The sequence below is a fragment of the Aptenodytes forsteri genome, unplaced genomic scaffold (assembly GCF_000699145.1).
Source record: "Aptenodytes forsteri isolate BGI_AS27 unplaced genomic scaffold, ASM69914v1 Scaffold16, whole genome shotgun sequence".
NCBI classification, from domain to species: domain Eukaryota; kingdom Metazoa; phylum Chordata; class Aves; order Sphenisciformes; family Spheniscidae; genus Aptenodytes; species Aptenodytes forsteri.
The window spans coordinates 2709318-2720823 of NW_008794753.1; the positions used below are offsets into that span (position 1 = coordinate 2709318).

Below are 11506 nucleotides of genomic sequence, written 5' to 3' on the forward strand. Positions count from 1 at the left end.
TGATGAGGCGGGGCCCGGCGGCTCGGCTCTGCCCCTCCTCGCCGCCGGCCGGGCCCGGCCCTTCGGAGCGGAGGCCGCCTCCGGCGGAGGCGGCCCCAAGCACGGAGCGCAGACCTCGGGCTCCCCAAAGGCTCGGGCGTCCCCTTTCAGAGGCTCGGGCGCTCTGGGCGCTTGTCCTTGAAGAAACTCCTGCTGTTGCGCTCACCCTGCTTCAAGGTGGACATCTGGAACTTGCTACAGCAGCTCGGCGGCTGTGGCCCGCACCCGTGGCGGTCACGGAAACTCACGCCGCTGGACTCCGCTAAGCAGATGCATCAGATAGACGAGGTGCTTCCCTTTCGGCCACCTGCTTGTCTGATTCTTTTTTTTTTCCCTTTCCTAGGCATCGCTCTGTTCTTCCGAGAATAACTGCAAGAACTCTGATCAGTGAGTAGTCAAAAATGTTCAAATATCTGTTAGCAAACCTGCTCCCATCGTGATCGAGTGACATTATCACACCAGAATGGTGACTTACTGACGGCCATCCGTTACTGCTACTTTTTTTATCTCTAAGGTCATTACCAACTTACAAATTTGACTTGGCTGGCTTTGCTCTGTAGACTAAGGTGAATGATCCTCTCTTTCAAAATGACTCTGAAGTGTCATCTTCTGAAAAGTCAGTTTGCAGATTCTCTTCTGTGGCCAAAAGCATTGTTCTATTACATGAAATCCATTGCGTGCAATTCACTACGTACAATACTGCAGCTGCACTCCTGAAACGTAATAGAAGCAGTTCTCCTTTTTTTGTTCTCTAAGTAGATCTGAAAAACACATTTCTGGTTGTATTGGAGCTATGAAAAAGTAATTTAAAAATAACTGGGGGAAGCAGGCAGTTGTCTTAGGCTGGCATTTTCAGACAGACCTATGGTATTAGGTACCTCATCTCAGTTAACTTTAAATAACTCTTTGATACGTTTCTCGAGAATCCAGCACGTGTAGTTCTCTCTCCTAAGCAACAGTAAAGTACCACTTTGTAAAACCATTTATTGACTCAGAAGCCAATTTTTACAGTGGGATTATTTGCGTGTTCTCAGCTGGAGTAATTTTACAACTATGAAGAACAGTCCTCTGAAACTAAATCTAAAGGGTTTTTGCTCCATACTCTTACCGATTGCTTTCCCTTTTTCACCTCAGAAATTGTGTGAAATTTATTCCCTGTCATACACTGTTTGACTGTAGATATTTAAATCAGTGAATCATCTACCTTCCTTCACAGATGTCCTCAGAACATGTCTAATTGGACAAATCTGTGGTATGTCTGGTAAGTTTATTATTAATCTTACTAACCCAGAATAATTTGAAAGTTATTATGAACAGTAATTGTAGTAAGGTAATGGAAACACTCTTCTCGGACAGGATGGAGGAAAGGGTTTCTCCTCGGTTTTATGGAAGCTACCAGTGGAATATATTACAGATGAGACTGCAGGGGAGATAAGGTGTCAGGCAGGGTACAGCATTCATCTAGTGATATGTCATCTTTCCTTTCTGAGTACACTGCAGTCTAACTGTAGGGCGTGTTTGTTCTTCCTAAATAGACAGCTTGGCTGAACACAGTGGCAGCTACACCGCATGGACTTGTTGGGGCTCGGCACTGCGCTGCCTAATGCAGAGTCCTCAGTTCTCTCCCTTTTATGGGACAAGAGATCGTTAGCTTACAGTGTTGCGTTTTCGTTCTGAACTCAAGCTGATTACAACCATGTTTACTGGCTGTTTGAATGACTGAAAGGGGGAAAATAGTGATAAATAAAAGGGTAAGCTCTTGTCACAAGTGGATTCGTATTTTGCCTAACACATGCATTATAGGTATCCTAACATTATTTTTATAGTTTGCATTCTGTCAATATGTTAACTTTGATGGTAGCACGCAGAGTGAGCTGGTTACTTTTAGCTGTCATTCAGTCTGGACTAATTTTGGTTGATATTCTTTGCTTTCTTAGAATGTGCTGATACATAGAACCGTTTAAAAATCCATAGTTACATAAAATATTTTAAGAAGGCTTCTGTCATTAGGCAGCGTTGACATCATGAAAGCTAATGAGCTAGTGCTGAGATTTATACTGCTGAGATGCCTTTACCTAGGCGATTTCTGCCTTCATCAGAGGGCAGCAGCATATTAAGGCATGATGATTTCACAGAACACACTAGCATGCAGCTCGTGCAGTGTCAGGAAATACTGATTGGCCAGCGATGAGGTAATACTCCTCGCACTGGGGGAATGTTTCATTGCAAAGTTCCAGCAGGGCAGCATGTTCTTCTCACACATGGTTTTAAGTTGCCTGAAAGCATTTTTCTAAAACAATAATTTGCAAGAAAATGCATAAAATTTGTGGAAGTTTGAGGCCCTCAAATCCAACCTTTGTACTGAGTGTAGTCTTTGTGTGTATCTGACTCTCATACTAACAGAAATATACTCTTGTTAAAACTAAATAAAACAGTTATTAAATAAATGTTTATTTTGGAATCATGATTCTTATGGGCAAGTACTACCTTCGGCTTGGAAAAAAGAATAGAGTGCTACTGAGGCCATTTTTATAATATTTAGGATGGAATAGAATCCTAACGAGAAATTCAGGAGCATGATCTGTCACACAGTAATTCCTGTCAAGCCACTATGAAGGTACTTCAACTTTGTCCTTGGACCTACTTCTTTACAGGACTTTCAAGCATTTCTTACTACCTCATCTTCTCATGACATGTCTTACTGCTCACCTACCTCATGACAGGAGTGGATTCATTTGAGAAATTGGGGGGCGGCGAGGTAGAGTTTCAACTGAGAGTAGAACCTGAAACACTAGCATGTCGACCTAGGTACACTATGAATTGTTAAACAATAAACTTTGTTAAACAATAGCTAGAGATAGAATTGCGTTTTCAAGACATACTACAAAACATAATTTCTGTGCTTATTTATAAATATAGGTCCTAGATTTGTGAAAGTTTGTACTTGTATTTCCCTCCAAGTACATAACCCACTCTTACTGTTGAAAGTGGAGCCATTCTCACTGCATAAAAGCTGAAAATACAACCAAAGATAATTAACATTATGGCATCTGTGAGCCAGAAGGGATTGTACTGACGGTCAGTAGTACTTCAACTTGTGATTAGGAGTTTGTGGTCCAACTTTCTAGTTCAGGACCTAGCACCCATTCAGAACTAAACCTAGGAAGTTTGGCCTGTCTTCACCCATTTAGATTGAAATTATGTTCAGCTCTGGAAGAAGTAAAACATAAGCAATGAAATTATGGTATTCTCCCTCCTTCTCTCAGGTTAATCTTGCTGGGTGTATTCCTGCTCCTGCTCTGTGGGATCACAGCAAGCTGCATCAAATTCTGCTGCCGGAAGAAGAGGCCTCCCGTTGAGACCTTCTCTAGGCACCCTTATGATTTGACAGTTATTGCTATTGACGGTGACAGCACTGCCCATAGCACAGTGACCTGTAAGTATCCTCTGGGAGTCAACTATTCAACAGTGCTTTGCTACAGTTCAAGTTTGCTTGAACGTGTTCCTAGAATTCTGTGTCTAGCCCTTGCAATAACGGGGACTTTCTGATGTACTCCCAGAACAACTTTCAGCCCCGTAGGGTGGGCAAGAGAGATAAAGGAAGGTCATCAGGGCAACATAGTGAGTGAGTGCAGAAGACAAGTAGGATTTAACACTATAGAGGTTAAAGTAATAGAGGTCCGTGGTGGGTTAACCTCTTACGTGTCATCTCCCACATCTGTTCTTATCGCCATTCCCTTATTTTTTTAACTTTTCTGCCCGCCTCACTGTCCAACTATTCCAGACAAGGTTCTGTCTAATGTGAGGAATTGTTCACAGCTGTTCATGCACGAACCCAACTGAAGCTACCTCTGTTACAACATATGTGTACTATGTCAGGTATTTCACAATAGTTACTGGATGGTGATATGCAGAGACATTTTCTCATCTGACTGCTTTCTTTTGGAGAATGTATAGATTCCATCACGGGTAATTATATACTGATAGCTTTTACTATATAATGCATATGTTCTGACACCACAAAAATGAGACCATAATTTCTTGGAGAAAAGCAGGATTAGCCCTTTATATATCAATGTTCCATGCAAGTGTTTAATTTTTTTTTTTATTCCTTTTCTTCACAGCCTATAGCTCGTTGCAGTACCCTCTAAGTGCTCCTATTAATTCGATATTTGTGGATATGGATAAGAACACTGTGTCCCCTCCAGCTTACAGTCTCTATGCAATGGAGTTGCCACCTTCTTATGATGAAGCTGTCCAAATGGGTAAACAACACATTGAAGTAGCACAGATAAGCCAGAAACTCAATGACATCCCTGGACAGGTGACACCAGGTGGGCTGAGTCCCATCCAGTATTCACCTGATACAATCAACAGAGATCCAGCAACACAGGCAAATTCAGAAAATTCAGAAGATGCAACGCAAGAACAGCCGCAGCTCTGACTTATTTCAGATGGGGAGTAGAGGAAGGGAAGGACTGTAAGAGTTAAAGAAGACATGAAGAGTTTGGTTTTATAAGCAGGTTATGATAGAAAGATGTTTCCTCTCACACCCTTGTAATGATCTGTCGGTTAGAAGAAATGTTTTCTGTGACTGCTGTAATCTCCTGGTAAAGCTTCTTCAAGGATATGAAATGAAGTAAAAGGGCAGCAGTTTAAAAATGCCTGCAGAAGTGGGACATGAATGCTTGTTCATCTGATTAAAAAAAATATATTCCTTGTGTCCAGCATATGGCAATAAAAAAGGCCAGGGGAATTTTGCCGTCTTGGGAACACACATGAAGAGTCAGAACAGTACAAACAGAAGCTTCCCAAACTGGAGTTGAAAGGGGAATCCTAGCAAGTCACACTGAATAGCCTCTGTAGTTTCTCTTCTGTTGAGAACGTTAACTGTTCAGCAAATTGCTGGAGCGCAAACTGCTACATAATGGCACATGTTCCTTAAACTGCAGGAAGATGGCAAACGAGGACAGGAAAGTGTGTGGAGGGAAATGCATTATGTTATGTTTCACAACTAGAGACGAGGAATGAGAGAGATAAGAAAAGATACTTTTTGTTGTTGTTGTTGGTCATGAGACCTGAAGGGATTGTTTTTGAGTTTTTTTAAATCTTTAAACTTCTATTTTCAAGATGAGCTGGCTTGTGGGTGGGATCCTTTTGCTACTAATTTTTGCCAGTTAAAGTACATATTAGTCTCAAAGAGACACGTGCATACATGGTTAAGTATTACTAATGTGTTTCAAATATTCATCAAATATTTCAAAGATGTCTTTATACTTTGTTATCTGGTCAGGCGTCAGGGTCTCAGTCAGTACAGAAAAGAAAAAAATCAAAGATTCCTGGTAGCTTTTGCCAGTTTAGTACATAGATGAGCTCAGTAATGTGCAGGATAAAACAAAGCATGCTCTAGCTATGCCATCTAGAATAAATTATAAATACAAAATAACATAGTACAGGCTGGACAATAGTCCAAAGAAATTACTGCTATGCATCATTTTAAAACTGGGAGCTTGGAGTTGATTACAGCTGTCTCAGCCCAAACAAAAATATGGGCTATGAGAGGCCTTTTTTTAAATGACAGCTCTTTCCCTTTCTTGCCCCTCCCATATTCCAAATAGTATGAATTTTGTCCACTCCTGAGTAGTGATTTTCTTTGAATCCACTTTAGCGAGGTGCTAATTTGGCTACCTTTAAGAACAGGAGCAATCTACAGGATTGTTCATTGCTATGGGATTATCTACGGGATAAGAGCAGGAATGAAAGCATGAGCACTAGGTGCTGTTAACGAATGTAACATAAAGTGTGGAGTGCTAGGTCAGAGTTAATGTTGACTGACCTTCTACTAACAAGAATATGACTGATGGTCTTCATTTTCACTGAAGTTGCTTTGGTAGCTGTGAAAAGGGGCTAACTTCTGCAAATATTTATTTGTCTGTCATTAATAAGCAGTAGAAGTGGTGGGCACAAAATCTTGCACAGCTTTTAGAAGACTCTTCTCCTACAGCCATTACTGCAAGAACTATCCTGGAAATGAGCACAAATTATTTAAAAATTAAGATCTCTCTGCCAGCCAACATGACTGAGACTAGAATCTCTGCTACACGTTCATGGTGTGTGAGCTGTTCATGAGTCCGGCTCCATAGAGTAGTGTTGGTTCTATATTTAACTTGCACATAGCTTACTATGAGGGTTGCAGGGAAAGATTGGTTTAATAAATCTGCTTCTCTTCTGTCTCTTAGCTGTCCTTCTTAATTATACTTCTCCTGTTTTATTCTCTCCTCTGCCTTCTTTTTCTGTGTCAAGATGGAGACTAGGCATAACCCAGTGTAGCTATTTGGATGTCTCTAGCTGGAAGAGCAATATATGCTCAGTCCTGGGTGTCTCCAAGTCACAAATACAGCAGATGTATTTTTATTTATTGAACTTTTCCATCAGGATAGTACTCAGAAGCAAATCCTATGCCTTTCCAAAGAAGAAATCTCTGTCAGAGGGAAATGGCTGACAGCTCACTCACTAATAGAAACAGGAATATAAAACCAGGCAAATTAAAAAATAGTGACTGACACAAGAGGGCAGTCCTTCCCTTTTTAGTGTATTGCATTATATCACCACTGGGAACAGCTTTGTAATAGACGAGCTTGTGGTGTTGCAAAAAGAGGCGAGGGCGCTTCTAAGGCTCAGTTTTGCTCAGTTATTCAGAGATTATCCTGCAGTGCAACGACTGAGCTTGCTTGAGGATGGCAGGGGAATAATCACAACAGTTTGACTTCCCTTCCCTTCCCTTCATGCTTTTGCTTGCACAACGCTTCTGTCTTGTGAGTTGTCAGCAGTACCTGACAGACGATATACCAAACTGCAAGATCTGTTTCCATTTGGTTATGGGGGATGATAGTTCTAACTGCAAGACCCCAATCAAAACCCTAAATGCCCATGGAGTGCTTACAAATCAGATCTGATTCCGTTACCACCTGGATTAATAGAAAAGCCTGTCTCACTCTGGAGCACCTCTTTTGCCAATCTAGCCTAGTTAGAATTGCCCTGCAGTAACCTGTTGCTTAATTGCATACTTCCACAAGTCATTATCCAGACTAAAAGAAAACAACTGGACTTGCCTCTTCTTATGAAAGTACAGAGTAGGCAAAGAGGGAGTAACACTGCAGGAACTAAGTTTCAGTGTGTGTATGTAGGAAGCAAGTGTTGTTTGACACAGCATAGAGAATAAAGCACTTAGTTATTTCCCTGACTTCCTAGGAAGAAGGGCATAATTCGGTGTTTTCTTTCTAACACCTACAGAAAAGTCTTGTGTTTTGCCCAAGCTCTTGCCTTGTAACATGGTTTATTAATTCAAACATAAACTATTTGTTAATATAAACTACTGACGTAATCAGCCTGTGGGAGCACAGAATTTTCTTTGCACATCAAAAGCAGCTCAGTTTGCTCCTCACAATGTTTTCAATAGTGATGTCTCTCAGCCCTTTATCAAAATCATCTGACTCCTCACACAAAGCTGATAATCAAAGCTGTCCCTGGCCCTCTGTCTTTGAGGAGGCAGATTACCCCCACAACTGTTCATTATTTACATCTCCACTTAACAGGTTTCTTCAGCTCAATAGCATTGCAGAAGTTATATCCCTCCAGACAGAAAGATCATGACTAGGGGATTTACAAATTCCATTTAAATTCCTGCAGCAAACAAAGAGCTCTCTTCCCATCTTGAGAACAGTTTGTATTTGTGTAGAAAGTCCAGTTCATCAATTAGAATCACTGTCGCATGTGGGAAAACAGTGAGAGAAAACGACACCGTAATGAACTAATGTCAGAAAAAAGAATTAAAAGGGTGGTCTCCTGAATTCTGGTCTACACAAGCAACAGCTTGAAAATGTTGCTCCCATATGCCTTACATAATGCTAAATAGCAGGAAGTAGAATGGAAAAGAGTGTCTGCTGATCACCTGGGTCTTTTCTGTTTAACTGGGCAAGTCAGAGAGAGATAGACTTTCTTGTCGTTAATGTCTATAAAAATAGGCTTAGTAGCCAGCTTCCACTCAATGTGCATTTTTGCAATATGACTAGGAAGAGGACACTATGAGTTCCTAACCCTACTGCATGGTAAGTTAAAATGATCTTCTTTGTTTTAACTGATGTTTTAAAACTCACCAACCAAATCCAAAAGTATGGAATGGTGATTAATGCTCTATCTTAATTTCTACTGCTGTTTTCCATAAAAGTTTCTCTTTTGACTTTTGCTTTGTGTGCTGAAAAGCTGTTTACCTCTCAGTGTGGGATCTGACTTTATAATGGTAGAAAATTTGTTGATGCTCTTAATGAGGCTCAAACAGCAAGTGGGACACTTGCAAAAGCTCTCAACCTAGATAGACATGGTGTTCCTTTGTATTTATTCTACTGAGCATGTAAAGTGGAAAGGAGGGATAGGACTATTCTTAAACTTTACTTGTTCTTACTGGGTATGATGACTGGGTCCCTGGTTTTGTCAGCGAAAGTACTTGGAATGTAAATGATTAGTTTGCCTTTAGATTTGGATTCTTCACTGTTAAAGTCAGAGGAAACAAAATGAGATGCTGCTGCAGAAAAAGAGCCTGGTTTACATTCACTTTTATTGCTCTTAGCCACATATACCTTCCCTCTTGTATTTCCAAACAAGTATGACATGTCTCAATTTCTGGTCAGAAATCTTGTACAGTGTTGCCGCAGGCTCTTTAGGAGCCATCAGATAGCATCCAGAGGTGGGTGTATATCAGTGAGAAATGAAGTGATCTCTATGGATGTGTTTCTTACAACCGGTTTGTAAAGTACTCTGAAGTTTCAAAACAAGACACTGTAACTGATACTATTTATTAGTGCTATGGTCATCTAAACTGTGAATGTCTAAACCAGAAGCCTTTCATCAGGAATGTGCTATCCCTGGTGGTACTATATATAATAGCCTCTCTGGAAGATCCAGGATCAGCGTATTTCCACTCATAAAGAATTAATCTATACATTCCCCCCCCCTTCAAAAATGCTTTAATAATTAAACAGGTTTTTAAAAAGAAGTTTTCCAGAACAGAGAATTGAACTTAAATGGACAGATTAAAAAAATTCAATTACTTTCTAATAAGGTAGACATTCAAGCATGTCTAAATAATTTTAAATAAATGTCTAAATAATTTTAAATTAAGCTATTAACCAAACAGGACTTCAGTCATTGTTAGATCTGCTCAGGGTTACTCTGAAATCATTTGTCTTTGACAGGTGTGTATCACAACACATTTTTTCATACAAATCTCATGCCATTTGTGTAAAAGATGTAATATTACAGGCACATAAAGAACCTGCAGGTGTTACAGTGTGGTACAGCAAAGAAAGGCAATATTCTTGCCATGTTCTCAGTATCTTTGAAGACTGCTCAGATAGATCTATTGCTAAGTGCTGGCCCCAAATGGAAAATGAACTCTCCCTTTCATATTGCAGAAGAGGGCTAGGCGGTTAGTCATCTAGGGACAGGGTTTCTTGAACGCCTTTATGGCTTCAAGAGCTTGAGACTAAGAGCCCTATTTTTGGAAGACTTGCTTCTGACTATCTGCTTGAGACGAGCTCACAGCCAAGCTCTGTGTCTAACATGTCCAAAGGATGCATCTTCCTAAACCACATATTTTAGAAGATAAGTATTATAAAAGATACACTTGCTAGGAATTTCAGAAAAGAAGATTAACAGAAAACATGTGATGGATGTTTCCTTTCCTTTAACCTTTTGAGTAATAAGAAATAATCCATTGATGATACTGATTGTTCCCTGGTACTCGGCTGGCGTAAAAAATACTTTTACCACTTGCAGGGGTAAGAAAAGGCCTATTGCAACAACATACCAAAGATTAGTCTGGTCTATGCTGAAGAAATCTACAAACTCTTCTCAGGATTGCTGAGAAGTGAGCTCCAATGGTCCTAGCAGTATTGGAAGCCATAATCTAGACAGGTTGCTGATGACCACCGTTAACTTGGTGATTTTCAATTGCAGCATCTTTCTTACCTAGAGCTATATTGACAGCATATTGATGCAAGTGCTCATGTTTTACTATTGGCTTAATCAAGTTGCTCTCAGCTGTTGTAGGAAGGCATTGGAAAGTGTAAACTCTTGTCAACATTGCTATTGAAGTGATTCCCCTTTATAATGCTGAAGGCTTCTACTCTCTGGCTAAGGAAACTTGCTTGCAGCTGCCTATGCATGTGCTATTGAGATGTGTTCTGTTTAGAAGTCTGTTAGGTGACCTCCATCAAGTCACTTCCTCTCATGTCTGTTTCTTTTCTCAGCCTGTCGGTCTGGTGTTTAAGACACATGTTCTCTGGTGCAGGAAATTCTCCCACAGTGCCTACCATAGTGGGAATCTGGTCATAGAGGGATCCTCTCCATATTCAAATAATACCAACAGTTGGGGAGAGGGGAAAAAAAACTGAAACCCACAAACAACCCCCTCCCCCCAAAAAAACCCCACCCTTTGAATTTCTTGAGCAGTGGAAGTAAGAGAGTCTAGTTTTCTAGAGTTCTAAATCTTATGACAAAGTTCCCTAACACTTAAGAATACGTAACCTTCAGTAGAAGCTTTCCTTAGAGTTAGGACATGCATAAGATCTTGTGTGTATTCTCCAGTGCCTAATAAGGGGGAGCTCATGCTGGCGTCTCTCTTGCAGTGGGGGTATTAAAAGATCCCTCTTCTCTACCCGGCTCTTGTTTTCCTGAAACATTTAGAAGCTTCATGTCTCTGAAACCTCCAGTTCTCTATCACCTTGCTTGAAATTGGTCAGCGAATTCAGAAACTATTAGCTGGGTGTGGAGAGTGGAAGGAGGGGAGACAGGACACAGATTTGACAGTGTGATTACAAAGCCTCACTTCCGTAAGAAACTAGGTTTAAAAAGAACATAAAGTGGGAGGCTTGGTCCCACAGCAGGTTATATGCTCAGCTGGATGGAGGATCTAAGAATTCTGATTTGTCAGTCTAGTGTTTTTCACCATCACTAGATCCACTCAAGTCTGATTATATCCACACAACCTTTGTGACATCTCTAAGGGAAAAGCCCCTCTCTGTAATTACCCAAAGTGCATTTCTAATTGTGATTTGAATTTGGTGCTCATCTGGCACTGTTCAGCATGCAATTTTTCTTCTCTTACTTGTTCAAAATGATTATTTTGCCAGTTATTTTCTGTTGTTACTTGCTGGCTGTGTGAAAGAGCCTATGATGGGGATATGTACTGCTAGAGAAGCTGGTGCTTATATCACTGTCAGCAGCTTGCAGTCCTGTCTCTCTCCTCTCACACATACATGCACTCATCATGAGCACTTGTGCTCAGAAAGAAAATGCAGACTTGGAAGTAAATTGCCTCAATAATTCATAGGCTTTATAGCCCAGAACAAATTATACTTTGGCTCTGTCATGAAATTCAGGTTGCAAATCCCTTTATAGCCAAGCTCGT

At 40.6% G+C, this 11506-nt stretch overlaps 1 protein-coding gene across 4 annotated transcripts; it reads left to right on the forward strand.

The window, feature by feature from the left end:
* Positions 1-78: 78 nt before the first annotated feature.
* TMEM52 (transmembrane protein 52) lies at positions 79-6274 on the forward strand. Of its 4 annotated transcripts, none has more exons than XM_009274148.2 (4): positions 79-426; positions 1256-1300; positions 3306-3475; positions 4164-6274. In XM_009274148.2, the coding sequence occupies exons 2-4, from the start codon at positions 1269-1271 to the stop codon at positions 4481-4483; spliced, it is 522 nt and encodes a 173-aa protein (XP_009272423.1). In that variant the 5' UTR covers positions 79-426; positions 1256-1268; the 3' UTR covers positions 4484-6274. The 4 variants fall into 4 exon arrangements, with proteins under 4 accessions (XP_009272423.1, XP_009272425.1, XP_009272424.1 ...); XM_009274150.2 differs by having other exon boundaries at positions 1256-1291; XM_009274149.2 differs by having other exon boundaries at positions 79-327.
* Positions 6275-11506: the final 5232 nt, after the last annotated feature.

Excerpts from the sequence above, each read along its gene's own strand:
- TMEM52 (XM_009274148.2), top strand. The coding sequence starts at position 1,269 with ATGTCTAATTGGACAAATCTGTGGTATGTCTG. Across the intron at positions 1,301-3,305 it reads ACAAATCTGTGGTATGTCTG|GTTAATCTTGCTGGGTGTAT; the intron begins GTAAGTTTATTA and ends TCCTTCTCTCAG. Across the intron at positions 3,476-4,163 it reads TGCCCATAGCACAGTGACCT|CCTATAGCTCGTTGCAGTAC; the intron begins GTAAGTATCCTC and ends TTTTCTTCACAG.